The 21,102-nt window shown below is 59.7% G+C and overlaps 1 protein-coding gene across 1 annotated transcript in view; it reads right to left on the bottom strand.

Moving 5' to 3' along the window:
- Positions 1–3,726: 3,726 nt before the first annotated feature.
- The window catches only part of Fam78b (family with sequence similarity 78 member B), a 64,259-nt gene continuing 46,883 nt past the window's right edge, over positions 3,727–21,102 (bottom strand). The window contains exon 2 of the mRNA XM_046430261.1: positions 3,727–5,099. Within this exon, the coding sequence (XP_046286217.1) occupies positions 4,577–5,099 (523 nt within the window). The 3' untranslated portion in view covers positions 3,727–4,576. The remainder of the gene's footprint in view (positions 5,100–21,102) is intronic.

The raw sequence follows: 21,102 nt of genomic DNA, 5'->3' as shown, positions 1-21,102 counted from the left end.
AATCTGCAATGTCACTTCAAACCATGGGGTCCCAATGCTGTAGGGACAGACGGTCCAGTGCAGACCCACGCAGGAGTTTGAACGCATATATCCCCTCTGGGTCTCTGGTCTGTCATCACCACAGGAAATGCGCTGGCGGAGAATCGAGCTGGGATTGAGACCTGCCCAGACCCCATGCTCAGCCCCCTTCCTCTCCAAAAGGCCTCTTGGAGATGGCTTCCTGCAGGCTCAGGCGTCCGGAGTAAGATGATAAGACGGCAGGGGAGAGTGCAGATCCTGAGCCAGGCCTTGATTGGCAGGAAGGGTGGGCTCCCTGAGATGCTTTTGGGCTTCCACGTAGGTGGGGCCTGAGCGTCTGCAGCTGCTCCCGGCCCCGAGGCTCCCCAAGGCATCTCAAGGTTGGTGATGGGATCTGCCCCGGAGGAGGCTCAGTTGACCAGGGCGCAGGGCCTCCCCGTTGACCCAGATGCACTCCCATAAAAGTGCCTGGGAGTGACCAAGTGACTTTGACTGTCCTCTGGCTGCAGAGATGGCCATTCTCGGGAAGGTTTCCACAGGCAGACGTCCCACCAGGGAGATGGGAACCAGATGTACTCAAGAGCTCAAAAGAAATTAATGGCAATGACTGGGGTAAAAATATCTCTGACTGAGCTTGCTCACCCAGCTCCCTTTGCATCCAAGGATCACTTGGGCTTAATTATAGAGTTCAGGCGTTCACTGGGTTTTTGATTAATTTTCTTTTCAGCTTGAAAAGTGTGTGAGTGTGGTGGGTCTTTGTGTGTGTGCGTGTTTACATCGTTCTCTGCAACTCCGCTGGGAGCCGACTCTGGCGATGCTAATTGTGCCCTCGGTTATAAAGGGACGACGTTCAGCATTCAGCCAAGGGGGCTGCAGGCCATTGTTCATCGCCTCCTCCCCTGGGCTGCTCCTGCCGAGCCGCGGGGTGGCTGGTGGTGGGGCCTCACTGCGGGACGCATGATTTCCTCCAAGTCTTTGTACTTGTGGTGTTTAAGGGACTCTGAGACCAGGGGAACAGATTTCCTACCCTGCTAATTACGAGTACTGTGCTAAGAGCTGCCAGCCCTCCCACACCCAGCCCCTGACAGGCATTTCCTGGGCCAGCCTCCCCGGGAGAAGAAGGTTCTCTGCGTGAGACAACGGGGTTGGATCTCCTGTTGTGCATAAGGCCACTGGGCAAAGAGGTAAGGGCTACATGGCTGCTCCTTTCTTCTCTCCTGTGGGATTCGGAGCTCAAAGGCCTAGTGTGGACCCTGGCCCTGACCTTTTCTGCTTATGTGTCTAGGGTATGCCAATTCACCTCTCTGGTCTCAGTGGCTCTCTGTAACAAGGTCACAATGATGATGCCATGGCGTCACACTTCCTGTGAGCCTGCCTGGGAAGGGGACGGGCCCGTGGCGGCCTGTGTACAAGAGTCTATAAGTCATGGTTCTTTATGGGATTGCTGCTTAGAGCATGCCTGTGACCTCGGAGCATCTTTCCTGGCACCAGGAGAGAGGGAGTCTGGAAAGGCCCATACTTGGAATGGCTGCCAACCTTCCCAGGTGCCATGGGTACCACAGTGACTTGGGGGTGTGAACGCAGGCTGCAAAGGGCCCGGGTCAGGGCCCACCTCAAAATGGCCGCCACAGGAACTTCTGTTTTCCGACTCCACAGTAACAAGTGTTCACTGCTGTTCTTTAAAGGGTGGGCCAGGGGTCTGGAGTTTCGGCCTGTGGGTAGATAGTTCCGGGGCGGTGACAAGGCTCTTCATGGAGCCAGGGAGAGCTGTGAGCCGACTAAGGCGACTGCTGTGTGACCAGGCTGCTCCTGGCCTCAGGCTGATGTGGGATGTGACCTTAATAGACGGCATTGCACAGAGACTCAAAGAGATCCTTCAAGATCACAGTCTAAGAGGTCTCCAAGGTGACCTCATCTAAGAACCTAGGGTCTGACGATCTCTTCTTTCACACACAGGAATTCAAGACTTGTGCCTCCAAGAAACCACGCAGTGCACGTAGAATCCAGACCCAGCCCCTGAGACCACCACCTGACCCTGAGGGCACCGAATGGGCCCTGGTAGCTGATGGCACCTGGCGCAGACCCAGGCACTCTCTGGGGAAGGAAGGCCCGTGGGAGGGAGGGGCGACCCCACAGAGGTTTCCAGGCTAATTTTCGCTTGTGAGAGTCTTTCATCTGGTAATATCCTGACTAGGCTGGAAGGCAACATCCACAGATCCTCATAAAACAAAGACGACTTCCAGATAATTGGCTCCAGGCGACAGAGTGTTCTCCAGGCTGACCTCAGAGATTCGACTGAAGAGTCTGGGAAGTGTCACCGACAGTGACCACGATGCATATCTGCAGAACGCCTTAAACTGTTATAAGCTCTTCCCCATATATTTTTCTTGTTTATTTTTCTATTACATAATTTCCCAGAAACTGCTGGGAGACTCCAAAAAGTGATTTTATTTTTTTTTAAATGAAGGCACTGTCTATGCTGCCCTTGCTGTATAAATACACACATGCCTTTGAAAAAAACCACATTATGTGTAACTCTAATTGCGTAAGTCATATCTTGCTTTAATGGGCTGGGGAAATTTGAAAACTGAAACCTTGCAGAGGATTTTGTAATATAAGCCCTTGCTCATTAACCTGTGGTCACACTGATGGATTTTTAAATATCAGGTTTTCTTAAAGTGGGGCGGTTCTGGTTGGACTATAGGATCAGAATCCGCTCCCCAGAATCCCACCAAGGTGGCATCTACTTCAGTCCAAGAGAGAGGTTGCTGTATCTGACACTGGTGTGGAAACAAGCAGCTTTATCTCAATCATGGGAAGGGACGGAGGAATCCAAGGGTAATGACTGAACCACTTCTACACCTGTGTCTCCAGGTCTCTGTGAGTCACCCATGTGTGTTACTGTGTAAAAACCTGCCATCAATAGCTAATCTGCAAAAGAGTAGCTGAAGATCAGGGTGTGAGGTTGATGCTCCATAGTGTGGAGGGGGCCTGCTAACACTCTCAAGTATTTTAAATAAACTGATAAACAAGTCCTCCTGTTTTCTCTGCCGCTCTGGTAGAAGGCAGATCTTTGGCGGCAGCCGTGGGACTGTGACTGCTCTGGACTTGAGTGCTCTCACCTCTGGAATCAGGCTTGCCGGGCCGACCCACTAAACACACAGTGACCCTGTGGCCTTTTATAGCCAGTTTGCGTGGGAGTTTGAAATGATCCCCCTCTCACAACCACAGTTTCCATTATTGAGAATAAAGGCAGAAGCTCTTTTGGTGTGTGTGGGGGGGTGGCTGAGGTTGGAAGAGCTAGAAACATTCTCATGTAAAGTGTGGACACTGTTTAAAAAGTTTCAGAGGGCCCTGATGGAAGGACACTGGGCCTCCTGTCCCTGTGGGCTGGGTCTCAGTGACACGGGCTCGCTTAGTTTAAACCGCTCAGATTTCCATTAAGGAGCTGACGCTACGCCCTGGGAAGCACTTTTCCACAAACGCTCCAAGTGGGCCTCTGTGAAGCTGAGCTAAGTGAATGTTTGTGGAAAACAGTGTTGTCACTGTGTGTGCGGAGGCCACGGTGCACGGAAGCAGGCGCTTCCGGCAAATCGGTCACATGCTGTACCCACGCCTGTGCATGTGCGTGTGTGTGCTTACGAGTGTGCATTCGTGTGTGCATTGTATGTGTTCAAATCATTCAGAGGCTAAAGAAAACCACACACCTGAAAACACCGTTCTTGCCTGTTGAAATGTTGAAACCCTCCATGGCTTCATGGCTTATCAATCTGTTTTGTAAAGTTAGGGCTGGTGATGGGAGAAGAATAAGCAGCTGTAAACAAAATCAGTTTGGGCTCCACTGAAAACACGCAGGGCCCAAACACAGGGCTGCGGCAGGCGGGACAGCACGTCCATTCTGCGGGGAGGAGGCCGGGCTCCGCCTCCTTGGAGAGGGGAAGCGGCATCTCCACCGCTTAGTGGGCCAGCACCCTGGACAGTTCCCGGGAGCTCCCTCTTCCGGTGCAGGAGCGCACCTGGATTCCTCGGCTGGCCAGCGTTCCCTTCATTCCAGTGCGTGTCCCAAGCCGAGGTCAACTGACAAAGCACATCCTCTCCCCCACCCTCTCCTCTGCCACCTCTCACACCTGCTTCCCCAGCCCCTCCATCGACAAGGGACCGTGCCTCACAAACACTGGTGCGGCTGTTTGCACTCCATTCAGCTGGTTGGGAAGCAGCCCTCGCCACCACAGGCACTGCTTAGTTCCACTGCCGTCCCCTGCATCTCGCAGGGCAGAAATGGGCAACAGTCAAATGAGAGAACCATCCTGGTCCGCGCCGAACCATGGCTGCGTGGAGACAGTCACGGCAAGTCTGTCAATCAGCCACTTACTCCTAAGAGGAAGGGCGTTTCCTAGGGACCCTGCCGCCGAGGGGCGCTGGCTCTGCGCGGCGGCTGTGGGGGGCTGGCCGGCCGGCTGAGAGGTCTGCTTTGGCTCAGAGACCAGTGTGGCTCCTGCCACCCTGGCAACCTCGCAGAGTGCCTCGCGGTGTGTGCTCCACAGTCAGGCCGTCTGCTCTACTTGGGAGGGATCACGACCAGGGGTGGCCCCCGCTTGGGCCTCCACATGAGGACCTGGGCGTCGTTGGCGTTGGGCTTCACTAGTGCGTTGGGGGGGATGGGTTCCATCCGGCTCAGGATCCGGGGCTGCTCCTGCTGAGTCCTGCCCACCAGCCGCGCCCGCTGCCCCAAGAGCTGAAGAGGGTCCACCTCTATGTCCACCCGCATCCTCCACTTGATGGTCTGCAGAATGATCTTCTCCTTGGTGGTGGCGTTCATGGCCACCAGCCAGGTGGTGAAGCTTTGGTCCCTCTTGATTCTCGTGAGCAGTGGCACATTGCTGTCACTCACTGGCACTGCCCACGTCACACTGGGGTAGAAGTTGTCATTCATGCTGACGGAGAACCTGGAGATCTTGTTGGTGGGGCCGACCAGGGTCACGGTTTCCGTGGTGTTCCCGTACCAGGGGTAGCTCACCCCATCCGAGTCGCTGATGGCCTTGACTCTCCCTTCCCTCAGGTCAGGCAGCTCCCAGCTGGACCTGGCAAGGCACAAGAGAGAGGCCGTGTGAATTTTTCAGCCGCTGAGAGGCGCCCACCACTTACAGACCCAGACAGCTCGGCACAGTGGCCGCCCAGAGGGGGATCAGGCCAGGAAGTTCTGCACTGTTTCAGGATCGAGTGGGAACGCAACAAAACAGAGATAAAAAGCAATGCCCACACAGGTTAAATGAGAGCACAGATGACCAACGGAAAGCTTAGAGCTCAAGAGACAGGCATCCACCACAAGGAGGCACCAGGCAGTGGGGATGATGGCGGTCAGCGGCTCCAGGGATTCCCCTGCAGGACAGGTTCCCCAGGGTCTGAGGGTGGGAAGGGCTGTTGGGGGGACAAGGTGGAGGCTGAATTTGATGTACTTGGAGGAAGGCTCGGGGAAGGAGGGCAAGGAGCCAAAGTTTCATGTCACAGCTGTTAGGAAGTCACACTAGGGGGCCTCTCTTCAACCAAGAGGGTTGTTCACACTATTGCCACCTGCAATCCAGCACTTAGCAAATGCAGCCCTGGGAAAGGACAACTCAAGGAGACAGCAGTCACCTGGAGGCCACCTGGCCTGTGAAGCCGCACAGCTGCTGGCACCCAGTCTGACGCCCTGCTCTCCTGGGCTTCGAGGTCAGCCTGGCAGGCTTGCTGTGCAGGGTCACATCCCACCATTCTAGGCACCCCCAACCTGTACAGAAGGACGGCAAGGACCACGTTTCCCCCCACCATGGGCCGCTGCTTGTAATCGTAATGAGAATGATAAATAGCCATGGCTGGCACCTACGGGGCACCTGCTCTATCCCAGCCACCCTGCTAAGTCCTTTGGCTCAGCTAATGTTCAAAATATTCCACGGCATACACGACTCTCCTCTCCACTTTCCCAGGGAGAGCTGAAGGCTGGATGTTACGGTGCGTACCCAGGGCCCCGGGGTTTTAGAGGTGGAGCTGGGCCCCGAGCTTCGCACCACCACATCATGCTGGCCCCACTGCCCCTACAGGGTGTTGGTGGAAGACCAGGTGGAGGGACTCGGGATGTCCTGTGAGCTAGTTGCCCCAGCTTTGAGGAGTGCACTGGACCTGAGGGGGCACTCTTTGTATTTCTATCCCCAGATCCAGGGATGACACTGGGTAATGACCTGGTAACTGCCAAGGACTTAGTCATCACAGAAGAAACAGGCGGCTCCATCCCTCAACTGGGGAGGGGCTGGTTAGACATGAGTTTCTCCTTCCTGGGAAGTGACAGAGGATCCTGCAGGGCCTTCTCCAAATGGTCTGGAGTGGCCGTCAAGGGGACACTGACAGGCCAGCAGCCCTCGCCCGCGCGCTCTGGCTCCTGCAGCTGGCCCACAGCACTTCCTTGCAGCCGAGCCACTGGAGGCAGGCAGGGCTGGACTGGGGAGGTGGCGAGCCCCAGGGCACAGGCCTTCCGCTGGTCTTCATGCCCTCGTGGTCAGCAGGAACTACCACAGGACCTGAAGCAGAACCAGCGGAAGCTCAGGTGTGGCCATGCCAGGGCCCCTTCCACAGAATTCCGTAGCCATTTCCTGCGGCACCGAGGAGCAACCATGGAGTGACTGTGATGCAGTCACACAGGTCAGAGGCTGGCTCTGATAATGGTTTTCAGAGAAGTCCCCGAAACGTCCCCAGGATGGTAGCATATTGGAGTCATTTGACCAAGGGACAGGACTGCTGGGCGCGAGGCACCTGAGATGGCATGTGGCCCACAGTGAGCTCGTCTCTCCTGCCCTGAACCACGGGCGCTTCCTGGTCTCTGCTGCACCATCTTCCCGGCCAGAAGAGTGGGGTCACCCTGGGCTCTTCCCATCCCTCTGCTGGACACCCATGGCCACCGAATCACTGTATCCCGGGAACCGTACCCATAAACAACGCCTGGATTTATCTCCTCCTCGCCATCCAACTGGGCTGCCTTTGTTCGATCCACGCCCTCAGCTCCTCTTACCTGCTCCGCTGTGCTATCCACAGCCCGTCTCCACATGGATCCCCGTCCTCTAGACTCACCTCTTCGGCTACACAGGTGTTCCCCCTAGGAATACGGTCAGGCCTTTTCTACGGTAAAACCCCTGCGAGATCCCCCTGCCTGGCCAGCCCTGGTGTCACTGCGCAGGACAGCTGAGGCCCTCCCATCCGGCCTCCCTGCCATTTCCCACCCTGCCCTGGCCTGCCCACACATTCTCCTGCTCAAGTGTCCCTGTGGCTAAATATGTGTCCTTGGAGGGTCATCACGGGGCTCTACCCCTCCAGAAAGCCTTCTTCTGCTTGTGCCCATGAGTATGTCCACACCTACAGGTGACAGCTTTTAACGACTGGTTTATGTGTCTGTCCTGCCACTGGATCATGATCTCCTTGAGACAGTGGCTTATTTTGAGTCCTTGGTGTCTAGCTCGTTGCTGGGACCTAGTAAAGCCTAATCAACCTTTACTGAAGGGATATCTTATTTGAACCAGCTTTGCACCCAGAGCTTCGTCACCTGTACATGACCCAGTGTTCATCCTAGTCCTGGACTCTTCCTGGAGTGTGTGTTTACAGGCTGCTCCCCGATGGAACAAGGGTGTGGTCTCCCTGTCCCTGAATTCCACACCCCGCCCTGGGTCTACCCCCCACGGCACTCAGGGCGCCAGGTCCTGCCCCTGTGGGAGGGGAGGACGGTGGTGTTGTCTCCTGAGACCAGGACACGGACCAGGCTCATGGTGCCTGCAACCACTTGCTCCTTTCTCTCTCTCTCTCTCTTTTGGTGTCCTCTGCCCTGCTGCTGTCTCAGGGCCGTCTTTGCTCCTCTCCTCCTGTGGCCTCACACTTCCCGGGTGACTTCCTCTGGGCTCGTGATTTCTACACTGGGACAAATTTCCAACTTTGGCCGGGATTGCTTCCTTGGGCTCCAGACCCCCATTCCCAACTGCCTGCTGACGAAAACCCTGGAGTCCCTCCCGGCCACTCTCGCGTCCTGCACACCACCCGCCGCAAGTCCCCTGGACTTCAGCACCTCCATCACCACTGCCCGGGCCCAGCAAGGCCGTCTGCGGGATGGTGGCCATGGCCTCCTAAGGATCACTTTGCCAGTCCTCCAGCTCTGCTGCCCGGTATTTCCACATGGCGGCCACGTGGTCTTAACGCCTTTAAAACCATGTCACTCCCCTGCTCAAAAAGTCACCACTCCACATAAACCACTTAGGAAAAGTCCCAGTCCTGGAGATGGCCGTGTGACACACCCGCTCTGTTTCCCGTCCCCCCCCCCCCCCCGGCCCCGTCTCCTCTCTGGCCCACTCTGGCCTCTGTGCTGTTCACTGGACACGCCAACTCCCCCCTCAGGGCCCCTGCACTGACTTTCAATTTGCTCGACACATCCTTCCCTCAGGTCCCTGAAAGTCCTGCCGCTTGGCCCCCTCAGTGCTGACGAGTTCCACGTTCCCAGGGCCACCTTCCCAGGCGACCTCAACCCCCGGCCCACCCCACAAGACACGGGAAGTTCCTGACTTTGCCAATGTCTGTCTCTCCCCACCCGCTGCCCAGACGCAGTCCCTCTGCAGCAGGGACGTCATAGGTCTCCAGGGCCACTGCAGCAGCCAGCAGGAGGAGCCCACATCTGCTGAGTAAGTCAGCACTGAACTGAAGCCGGAGATGTGAGGAGGCTGCGGTTCCTGCGCAGACAGGACCGCTCTGTGCGGGGGACCGGCCAGACGGATGCTGGCCGGGAGGTCCCTGCAGACTTGGGTCTAGAGCTCAGGAAGGAGTTGGGGCTAGACAGGGACACTGGCCAGCCACCCGCTGCAGAGTGGTGGGCACCGGCTGGATGCCGGGGGGCAAAGGAGCCCCAAGGAGGCTTGTTAGACGGCCAGAGACGCAGAGGAGTCTGAGAAGCAGTCAAGGGGGTGGGCTGTTTCCAAGTGAAGGGATTTCAGGGAGTCGCCTCGAGGAACAAGGTGGGGTGTGTTGATCATGGACACAGCAGTAAAGAGGAGCTGGCACAGGCCTTCTGTGAGGAGCCACGAGGGAAGAGACCCTCCCGGGAGGCAGTAGGGAGTAGGGCAGGAGGGGAGAGCGTGGAGGCTCAGGGCTGGTTGCGAGCGCGGGAAGTGGGCTTGGGAACCTGGTGCTGCCCCTTGCTAGTGTGACTCAGACACGCCACTTGCCCCTTGGCACCACATTCCCCACCCATAAAACAGCATGCTAGCTGGGCGCAGTGGTGCCCGCCATCATCCCAGCAACTCCACGGCCGAGGCAGGAGGATCTCGAGTTCAAGGGCGGGCTCTGAACTTATGAGACCCCGTCTCAAAATAAAAAATAAAAAGGGCTGGGGGTGGCTCAGGGGTGAAGCACTTGTGTGGCATTTGGAGCCCCTGGGTTCTGTGCCCAGCACCAGAAACACAACCAAACAGAGCTGCTGACCCCAGGCCACCCCCTCCCCAGCCTCAGGTTCCTTACATCAAAACCAGAAGAGAGCCAACCCCAAGCCAGCACTCAGAGCTGTCTGCAGGTGATGAGGCCTAAGAGCTGACGCCCTGGAGCCACCCAGAGAGGTGCTGTCAGGTGGCCGTCACTGCACCCCCTGCCCCCACCCCTTCTCCACACTGAGCTAAATGGCGCTTTTGTTTTAGACAACTGCCCACTGACCCAAAGCTCACAGATAAGGGACTTGCCAAGGGCCCGGGGATGGGCCATTCATTACTGCATCCCTCAGGCCTTCCTCGCCCCACGGTGAGGAGCAAGAAGCAAACCTCAGCCACACAGCTGGCGTGAAGCATTTCATTCCAGTGGCGGCCCCTGGCTTAAGGTCCGAGCTCCCCCAGACCCAGCCCGTCCCAGCACCCATGAAGGGCAGGGCCACCTCTCCAGGAGGAACCCACTTTGCTCCTCAGGAATCCTGCAGTCACAGGGAGCTGGGGCGGGGACAGGACGCGGGGAGGGTGCTTGGCAGATGTGAAGGCGGGCGGGACGAGAGGGGGCTGCTGGCTTCGGGTCTGCAGAGCGTCCAGGGCAGGCTTGAGATGTGGGGGGTCCAGCTTTCAGCCCCACGTGAGAGGGGCCCTGGCTGGCCTCACTTTTAAGGGCATGCCCTCCCACACTGGGCCAGGGGTCTGTGGCTGAGAGATGTGCCCCTCCTCCTAGGCCACCTCAGGGTACTGGGGTCTCAGTATTCCCAGCCCCAAAGTTTCTGAACCTCCTGACCCATGCAGGCCTTTCCCCAGGGGTGGCCAGGGGTGGCTGTTTGTTGGGGGTTCGTGTGGAGCGTGGGCATAAGTATTGGGTGTCCACAGGCACGGGGTGCCTGTCCACAGTAGGGCACAGGGCTAGGGCTGGGAAGGGGCCATGGGCCGAGGGCCAGCGGTCCCTACGTGGCCACGTCCTGGCACCCCACTTTGGGAGCCCGAGAGCCTGGCCTTCAGGGGATGGAGTGCTTGTCTCAGTTGGTGGATAAAACTCCATGTGGTGCCCTGCTGCTTGACCTGGGCCTCAGTGTGGACAGCACGCTCCAGGCCTTGGCTCCTTCCTCTGGAGCCTCCACTCTGACAGGGGCAGAGGCGGGGTGGGCGCTGCGGACTGGCCACTGGGCCCCTGGCACACCAGTCCCCAGCTGGGCCTAGTGCAGGCTCCCCGCTGGCTTGCCCCGGCATTACGACTGGGTTGGAGTTTCCTCATTCCTGACAGACCCAGAGGAGCCTGTGCCCAAGGCCCTGCGGCCTCCCCTAACCCTCCTCTGACCGTCCTTTCCTCTCAGCCCTCGGGAGGCAGTCCGGCCAGGCTCCCCTTGTCGCCACCCTCCTGCTCCACGCAGCCCGAACTCCAGCTCCCGATGAAGCCAGAATTAGACGGGCAGTCGGTGCAGATGGGCAGATGGAGTCAGTTCGGACCAAGGAGGCCAGTTTTGAGTGAGTCCGGGAAGTTGCAGACTGTCCCCTGGGGACTGAAATGCTGATTCCTTCAGAGCCCTCTCCACCCTTATCCAGAGCCTGCCCTGCTCCAACCTGTTGCCAAGGTGACCTGTCACGGGACTTGCCCTCCCTGCAGGGAGCTATAAGGTTGTTGATGGGTCCTGGGCTGCTCCATCCTGCCCTCCCCCTCAGCCCACCCGTCTCCCACCTTTGGGCCTCCCACCCAGCATCCCTGGGCATCCCTGGGCATCCCTGGGCATCCCTGGGCCTGGTCTCCTGGGCAGGAGGGAGAGAGACACGGGGGGAAGGCAGGAGAACAAAGGAAGCCTAGGACACATAAAAAAGGCGGGTCGCTCTCACTTGCTGGGACACCAGGACACCAGCTATGGCCCCCTCTCCCCCCTGGGAGAAGACTGTCCCCCCTTTTTAGATAAACCCTGCTCTATACGCTTGCCTCCCTGTGCTTCTCTAATGTTAGACCTCAACATGTGGGGAAGCAGGACTCGTCCCCGATGACCGGCGGTCTCACCGAGAGCCCTCTCCCTCCATTCTCACCCTGCCACATGGCGGTCAGTCGTCCAGCTGGGTCTGAGGACTGCACACGGTCCTCCCACTGCCCCAGCTCTGCTCGCCCAGCCTTTTGGCCATAAATGTGGTTTATTAAAAACACAAACTGGACCCTGCTGGGTGGCCCTAGAGGTCCTGTGAGGGCCGCCTCGCACCACGACTGCGGCCCATCGGTTCTCCAGCCTCATGGCCACCACATCCCTCCTGGCTCTCCAGGCACCAGCATCACGAGCTCTCTGCTGGAGTCCTCCCTCCTGGGGGCCTCTGGACTCGTCCCCTTCCTTTGGCACTTTAAACACCTGACACCTTTCTCCTTAACTTGCAGCTCTGAGTCCCCTGTGCTGTGTCTGTGCTCTGCAGGAGCTGGCCCCCATGCCCCTCCCTGCCCAGGCCAGGGACAGGCCTGACCACACCTGCAGCAACACTAGCAGAGCCCAGAGCAAGTGCTGGCTCAAGCTGCTGAGATGGACGGGCCAGTGACCCTGGCCGGCGCACAAGGCTCCCTGTGGGGCCAGATCAAGAGGGCAGCAGTGGGCACAGCCCTTCTGGAGTCCAGAGAGTCACAGTGACAGCCACCGGGGCTGGTGCAGACACACGGGGACGAGTGTCCCTGGGTCCCTGGCTAGGTGCTGGCACCAGGCCTAGCGGAGCAGGAGGGGCTGCAGGGCCAGGCGGTGGTGCTGGGGGCACGCGGGGGGAGACCCCCACCCCAGCCTGTGGAGCTGACCGACGGCAGGCAGAGGGAAGCGGCGTTTGTTGTGTTCTTCGTATTTCAGAATCCCGCTGTCGTACGTAGAAACTTGGCTGGGACAGACACACGAGATGAGGAGTGGCGATCTACGGTCATGGGTATTTTCTCTTTTTGTAAACGTTCTCACTAAAAATAATCAATTTGTACTTATAAGAGAGAGTGACGAGCTATCCCACAGAATGGCAGAGCATGGTCATGAGGCACCTGGGGAGAGGGTGGGCAGAGCAGGGCAGGCTGGGGGAGACCCGACTTGGGGAACGGCGTGCAAACTGGACGTGGCCACCTGCTGCCCACGAGGCTGTGGCAGATGTCCAGCCTCTCTGGGCTTTGTTTCTCATATGAACTCAAGCGATGATAGAACATGCCTTAAGGGTTGTTTTAAACAATAAGTAGGAAAACCTGTGAAGAGCACCCTACCCTGACCTGGCACACAAGGTGCTTTATTAATGACAACTGTCATTGTGACATTGCTCTCTGGGAACCGAGCTTGGTGAGCTGGGACCCGAGCTTCTTCAAATGGATGGTCCCTTCCTTCACGCAGGAGACAAGGTGGCTGGGGCCGTGGCGCAGAGGGCCACACTGCCCTTACAGTGAGAAATGGCCCACTTGGGACACCCCCCACAGGTCCCTTCACCAGGCTTTTCTGAACACCTGCTGTGTTCTCAACATTGGAGATGACACAGGACATAAGATGCATACGCGCAGCACAGCACAACCGAGGACCTAGGACTCACACGTTCTGCTCAGGAGCCCACGGAGGCTACCGTGTAAAACACCTGCTCTGGCAGCCGGCCACCTGGGCTCCTGCCCACTGGGAGGCCCCTGGACCACCTGCTTCCATGGGAGCCTGTGCACAGTGGGCCGCCTCCTCTCTACCCAAGAGGGCAGAACAGGCCAGTTCACAGCGAGGCCAGGGGAGCTCCCCGAGACTTGTGCCGCTGGTGTGGGACCTGGGGACCGCAAAGCCAAGGAGTTCATTCCCCAGGGACAAGCTGCTCCTCCCAGAAACAACCCCACAACTGGTGTCCCCAGGCCTCAGGGCAGCTTCCCTGGGCTGGTTTCCTTCACAGCCCCTGCCCGGCTCTGGCTCCTCCCGGCTGAGTCTCTGGGCCACTTGGGGGCTGCTGCAGAGCATGGGCAATGCAGGGAGCCCAACCCCTGCCACACCTTGCCTGGTACCGGCTCCAAAGTTGGGCCCCCAGAGTCTCAGACCCGAAGCTCTTGTGACCATGAGGGGCCTCGGCCCGTGAACACATGGCCCCTTCTCTTCAGTCTCCTACCGCGGCGGCCACAACTGGGAGGAGGGCACTCACTCATTTCCTTCCGTGTTAACCAAGTGGGATTCCTGGCTTGGAATCTTCTGGTGGGCCCCTGGGAGGACATCCCAGGGTCCTCTCTCCCCGCAGTGGTCTGCTGAGTCTGGCTGCACCCTCTGCACCTGCGGATGTGACCACTGTCTAGAGACAGGAGTAGTTTCTCAATCCTGTGGTGGTGCATGCATCTGATGGTGACGGTGAACCCTGACAGTGGCCCTCGGGGGCCTGTGTGGCCCTGAGTACAGGGACACTCTGCATCCCTTGACCTCTGGACTTAATGGGGGGTGTGCGTCAGGGCCACACACTCAGGATCCCTTCAGATCTGCCCACCAGCCTGCAGCTGTTACGATCTCTCCCCACCTGATTTGAAGCCATTAAGGGGAACAAATCTTCAAGGTCAAGGAGATATTGACAAGGACAGATCGTCAAAAGCTCTCAAGGTGCACAGGGAGCCACTAGACTTTGTCAGCTGAATGGGGTGAATCAGCCAGAGCAGGTGTCGGCCCAGCGTGGAGCAGGTGTCCGGGCGGCCGCAGCTCGCACCCTCCTCCTGCCCTGGGGTTTACTGAAGCATCAGTGACCCAGCAAGGTGTCCACTGCCATCATGTTCAAACCTAGCCCCTCTGACCACACTGTGTGGGGATCACTGACCCTTAGATACTGCCCAGTACGGGGAAGAGAGGAGGCATGGCTTCTGCCCCTGCCCACCCCATCAGCTGCCCTGCGGAAGGGCCCAGGGGGCGCAGGCTGCACGGGCATTCGTTTTAGAGGACTGGGGTTGAGGAGGGGACAGGTAGAAAGGCTGAGGGACCAGGGAGGAGGGTGACAGACCCTGGATCTGGGCCACTGAGCCCAGGGAACAGCTCAGAAGGGACCCAGGTCTGAGCACCTGGGGTCAATGCAACCTGGGCTGGGGGCTCCTTGACCTCAGAGGTCTGCGGAGGTCCAAAGCCTGGAGCCCAGGAAACAAAGCCAAAGTCAAAGAGACCTGCAAATCGGAGTGGAGCAGGCCGGGGCCGCAGGCGAAGCAGGTGCTCTCCAGGTGGAGGTGATCCAGCGGGCAGAGGGCGGGGATCTCAAGCCAGGGCCATCGGCAAGGACATTACTGCAGTGGCTCTGTGCCAGGCACCCTGCTGGGTGCCCCATGCCGCAGCCTCGCGGTCAGCAGATGTGGCTCCCGCTCTTTGCACAAGGGAGATCACTCAGCAACGTCACAGAGCAAGTGGTGACAGAGTGGGAGGAAGCCAACCCGGTTCTCCAGCTCTGCGCCCTCCCCTTGGTCAGGACCAGAGGCCGCTGCAGCCCTTACTGACCAGGGCCCGCAACCTGACCCCCTACTAAAGCACTGGTTCTCTTCACAGTGACATTAGAACTGAGATATGACCCCTGGGGAGGCATGTGGCAGAGGGACAGGCTTTGCCAGTGCCACCAGCCGGCTGCTGGGAGCAGCGAGTGGCCCTGAGGTGAGAAGGTGGATGCTTCCCAGTTGTACCACAGAGCAGGGACGGAGGCGGGAGGGCCGGGTTGGTGAGCGCCGACACGGGGAGGCAGACGCAGGAAGGCACAGGACGGGGTGGTCTAGTGGCCAGATGCTGAACTGAGTCTGTGGTCGCCAGTAACCACTGGTCCACTCTGTTCCTGGCTGCCACGCTGAGCGCACGAGAGCAGGCAGCGGGTGTGAGGAGCTCCTGGCGGCAGCTGAGCCGGGGGCAGGAGGCTTGGGGACGCTGGCAGCGCAGGGTGCCCTGGGGACAGGACCCTGGCAGCGTCTTACTAGCACACAGAGGTGCCTGTCTTCAGTGAGCAGAGGTGGCCACTCGGACACACTCGCAGACCGGGAGAGCCACAGGCTCCAGGGTGGAGCAGAGAGGTGGCAAGGTTTCCAGGATGCCTGAAGGTGGCCACCTACACCAGGTCCAGGGGGGATGCCATCGGCCACCGTGGACACAAGGGCTCACATACCTGCTGGTTGAATCACCAACCCCCGCTTCTCAGAGGAGGAAACGGAGTCACAGGGAACTCGGGAGACGCCTGGTTGCCAGCTGCAGGGAGCCGCGGGGAGGTCCTCCCGGGCAGCTGCCCTCGGTCCTGACGGACACACTTGGAGGGAACGGCTGTTGTTGAGCTCTGGCTGACCTGGCACCACACTTTGCTTTCTGCGGGTGGCTCAGGTGGTGGCCCCACGTCCTGGAGGGTGGGCATTGTCAGTCCACCTCACAGACGCAGCGACTTAAGATGGAGAGAGGTTAAGTGCCTGACTATATTTGCCCAGCTTGTAAGTGTCTGATTCCCACTCAACCGCCCTGTGCCTTCAGTTCCTAACAGTGACATTAGTCACCCCCATCTACTTTGCTTGGTTGAGGCTAACCTCTTTATAAGCAAAGCTGAGAGTCCTATGTGGAGGGACACAGACGCCCCGACCTGCTCCTGTGTGTGCGTATGCCACACCTGAATGGCCGCGGTGCGTGGAGGAGGAGAGTGCCCGTGGCGCCAGAGGATGTTCTGAGCAGTAGGCAGGCAGATGGCCCTGGTGTGCTGCTGCCTGGCTCTGGGCCCTGAGGTGGGGCCCAGAAGTCCTCTGCTGGGGGGGGGGAGTAGCCTGAAGGCACTCTGAGCCAGCTCTGCTCAGAGTCCCTTATCTCCTTCAAACACTCCAGGCGCTGGCTTTTGTCCCTGTGTCCTCTGCTCTGAGGCTCTGGTGTCAGAGTGAGGGCCAGCAGGAGAGCGGTGAGCCTCCGAGGCCTGCAGAACTGGCTTCAGATGTTGGGGTGCACAGGAGCCCTGCGAGTCTGCCTGAAGAGGGGACCTCTGCAGCTGTGCGAGCCCCGAGGGTTCAGGAGGGACGGCACCTGAGTGGCACTGTACTCCGCCTGGCCCAGCCCCTCCGTCTGCCCTAGGAGCACCTCTCTTCTGCAGGTCCTGCTGTGTGGGGTGGAAAGAGCCCTGGCCTTGGGGTCAGAAGACCCAGGTCTGCAGTCAGGTCTGCCACTCAGCCACTTGACTGTCACTGAGGCTGTGGGGGCTCAGGCTGCAAGCTGTGTGGTGCCGGACAGTGCCTTCCCTCAGAGCCGCCGTGTGGGCCACCCAAGAAGCAGGTACAACGAAAGGTTTCCTGCATGGAGACTGCCCCAGGCTTCACCAAGTGGCACCAGCTCCAGCCAAGCCTTCCCCACCCCTCGACCCCTGAAGGGCTTCCTGGTTTCTGGAGGGCTCTGGGCTGCAGCGGGTACCAGGAGGCAGGTGGACCCTGGCTAGCCTGGGGCTGGGTTGTGCCGGGCAGTGCACCCCAGGGCACAACCCTGAAGGACTTCCCACTGCGGCAGAGTGCAGCCACGCCCTGCTCCCCGCGGGCTGTGTGATCTGCCTGACTCCCGCCTTCCTCTGCACCTTGCCGCCCCCAGCTTCCCTGACCACTGGCCCGAAACACCAGAGTCTGCCTCGGGGCCGTGGCCCACGGTGTGTGGACAGTGCCCAGCCCACGAGCACATGGCTGACTGTGTCACCCGTGGGTCTAAGTGTACCACTCCTCGGGGACACCTTCCCTGACCCTGGACGTCCATCCCCTCACCCGCCGACTTTCCCACGGAGCCCTCTGTTTCCCCAGTCCACACGGCTCGCTGCCATTTGAGATCACACACCTGTGAGTCTGCTCAGGGTCTAGCGGCCCCCTTCACGCAGCCGGAACCCGTTAGCCCTGATCACTGCAGCCCAAGCCCCTGCCCAGGTGGTGCACGAAGGTCACAGGGCGGGAACGGACGGACGTCTGTGGGAAGGAGGGCAACAAGAGGCCAGAGGACGGAGGCCAGCGGGAAAGCCACGGTGCCAGTGCGGTGGGGTGGGCAAGGGACAGCAGGACTCGGTGGACCCCAGAGCGGCGCCTGAACTTGGGGCTTCAGAGGAGCAGCCATAGCTTCAGGGAAGGGCCGGCGTGGTCTTATGGAGTCCAGTGTGGCCGGCTGTCCAGAGAGCACTGAGGCTGGGCAAAGGGCCGTGAAGAAGAGGGCCCCAAGGAGGGCCCCAGGGTTGCCCATGTCCATGTGGGGGTGGCTGCCCTCCAGGTGTCAAGGGGCGTGCTATCCCTTGCTCTCAGCAGGGAGCTCTCTGGGGGAGAACGTTAAATAGCGCCTCTCCCTCTGTGGTCAGGGGCGTGGGCTCCGGCTGTCCTGAGCCTCCCTGAGCCTTTCTCCAAGTTGAACAGTGAGGCAGGAGGCTGATGACCGCCCCCTGCAGAGGAGCACAGGCCGGTCAGGAACACCAGGCCCCTCCGCCCACAGAGACTCAGCTCCTTCTGCCCACGCGCCCTGACCTCACGCCCTGACCTGACGGCGCTTACGTGACAGACCTTGTGAAAAGGGGGACAAGAATCCCTGCCACACACGCACCATTCTTCAGAGCTCCTGCACACAGGACCATGAGTGACCGCTCTCCATTGTCCAGGCCACCGTGACCGTCTGCCCATGTGTCGTGGCCCTGCCCAGCCCTGGACAGGCAGAGCAGTGGCTCACCACTGACACGGTGCCCCTGCTCATCAGGACTGGGCTGAACAGTGTGTGGGCAGCGGGGGGGCATGAGCCAAAGGAGAAGCCACTTCTTGGGGGACAGCATGGCAGAAGTCACCCAAGGTATCAGTTCCACCCGACTATGGTCACGTCTGACCACCAAAGGGAATGCAGCTCAGCTGAGATCAGCGGCAAAGAAAGCCACGTCAGAGCCAGGGCCCACGTCACACCACGTCAGACACAGGGCCCACGTCACACCACGTCAGACACAGGGCCCACGTGACGCCAGCTCAGACACAGGGCCCACGTCACACCACGTCAGACACAGGGCCCACGTGACACCAGCTCAGACACAGGGCCCGCGTGACACCAGCTCAGACACAGGGCCCACGTCACACCATGTCGGACACAGGGCCCACGTGACACCACGTCAGACACAGGGCCCACGTCACACCACGTCAGACACAGGGCCCACGTCACACCAGCTCAGACACAGGGCCCACGTCACACCACGTCAGACACAGGGCCCGCGTGACACCAGCTCAGACACAGGGCCCACGTCACACCACGTCGGACACAGGGCCCACGTCACACCACGTCGGACACAGGGCCCACGTCACACCACGTCAGACACAGGGCCCACGTGACACCACGTCGGACACAGGGCCCACGTGACACCAGCTCAGACACAGGGCCCACGTGACACCACGTCAGACACAGGGCCCACGTGACGCCAGCTCAGACACAGGGCCCGCGTGACACCAGCTCATACACAGGGCCCGTGTGACACCAGCTCAGACACAGGGCCCACGTCACACCACGTCAGACACAGGGCCCACGTCACACCAGCTCAGACACAGGGCCCACGTCACACCACGTCAGACACAGGGCCCGCGTGACACCAGCTCAGACACAGGGCCCACGTCACACCACGTCGGACACAGGGCCCATGTGACACCACGTCAGACACAGGGCCCACGTCACACCACGTCAGACACAGGGCCCACGTCACACCACGTCAGACACAGGGCCCACGTCACACCAGCTCAGACACAGGGCCCACATCACACCACGTCAGACACAGGGCCCACGTCACACCACGTCAGACACAGGGCCCGCGTGACACCAGCTCAGACACAGGGCCCACGTCACACCATGTCGGACACAGGGCCCACGTGACACCACGTCGGACACAGGGCCCACGTCACACCAGCTCAGACACAGGGCCCACGTCACACCACGTCAGACACAGGGCCCACGTCACACCACGTCAGACACAGGGCCCGCGTGACACCAGCTCAGACACAGGGCCCAAGTCACACCATGTCGGACACAGGGCCCACGTGACACCACGTCGGACACAGGGCCCACGTGACACCAGCTCAGACACAGGGCCCACGTGACACCACGTCAGACACTGGGCCCACGTCACACCACGTCAGACACAGGGCCCACGTGACACCACGTCAGACACAGGGCCCACGTGACACCACGTCAGACACAGGGCCCACGTGACGCCAGCTCAGACACAGGGCCCACGTGACGCCAGCTCAGACACAGGGCCCGCGTGACGCCAGCTCAGACACAGGGCCCGCGTGACGCCAGCTCAGACACAGGGCCCACGTCACACCATGTCGGACACAGGGCCCGCGTGACACCAGCTCAGACACAGGGCCCACGTGACGCCAGCTCAGAGATTTCTTGACCGAGTGCAGGCGCTGTCCTGGTGCAGGGGACGAGACTCATAAGGCGGACTCCCTGCCCCGAGGGAGGACCTCTACTTAGATCTAGACTTAGATGTTTGGAGACTGAGATGCCCTCTTGGGCAGCAGCACAGCCCCGGCCAGCTGGGAAGAGCAGGACGGTGGTGACAGTGACAGCCAACGTTTACTGGAGGCCTGCTCTGCACAGGTGTCCTCCATGTCACGCCACACACACTGAGGGACATCACAGTGACCCTGTGAGGTCAGCGCTGATGTTGTCCCTGCGTTAAGGGGAGGTTTGGGAGGTGAGGGAGCGGCCTAGGGTAGCACAGGGCTGGAGCCCCGGCCAGCTGGCTCCTGAGCGGACCCTGACATGCAGAACGAGCGGCAGCGGAGCCTGGGAGAGGGGCCTCCAGGTGGGTGTCGGTGGGAGGGAAGACGTGGTTTCCATGCCTCTTGAACATCAAGCTGGGCCCAGAGAGAGGGAAGAGCCGGCCCAGGGAGCTGGTGGCCCTGACAGCCCTGTGGCTGGCCGGCTGGGTGGTGCAAGGAGGTGGACCGCATCGTGAATCACCACCTCCCAGCGCCACGAGACGCTTCGCCAGCACTTATGATGGAATGAACGGAGGAACCCTCACCAGACACTGACCGGGTGCACTTCACAGAACGCCCCACGGAGGGGACAGCGTGGCCTCCACTCTGTAGGCCAGGAAGCCCGGGCTCAGGAAGGTAAGTGGCTTTCCCCAGGTCCAGCAGTTGGCGAGTGAGTGGGACAGGGCTTGAGCCCGCGTCCACACTGTTATTCCCCTACCACACCCCTGCTTCCCTCTGAGGCAAGGTAGCCGGGGACCTGGTCCACCCGGGCAAGTCATCAGTGCTCAAAGAAAAGAAAAAAGAAAAAAAAGGGCGAGCACCTTATGTATCAAAAGTCTATTTTTGCAAAGAATTTTCCAGAACTTGGCTGTCGGGGAGAAGATCTCCCTGATCTGCCTATAATAACACTTGGTAAACAGGAGCCAGAAATAATTATCTAATGAGCTACATTAATGCTAATTATCTGTGCCGATGGAGCCCATCACTGATATGCAGAGTAAGAAAGCTGGAAAGCCCCTGGGAGGGGGGGCCCTGGGAGGGTGGCCCCCCGGGCGGCCTGCCCCATGTGCAGCCTCGAGTCCCGCTGCCCCTGCCCACCAGGGGCTTTCCAAGGGGCCCTGGCTCTAGGCCTGAGTGCTCTGAACGCCCCCTCCTCCCACCGCTGCCCTGCCTCTTCTGCCCTGGAGA

This window comes from Marmota monax, unplaced genomic scaffold, assembly GCF_021218885.2.
Source record: "Marmota monax isolate L192 unplaced genomic scaffold, Marmota_monax_Labrador192_F-V1.1 WCK01_AAM20220418_F8-fsc00055, whole genome shotgun sequence".
Taxonomy (NCBI): domain Eukaryota; kingdom Metazoa; phylum Chordata; class Mammalia; order Rodentia; family Sciuridae; genus Marmota; species Marmota monax.
This window is presented reverse-complemented; position numbering and strand designations above follow the sequence as displayed.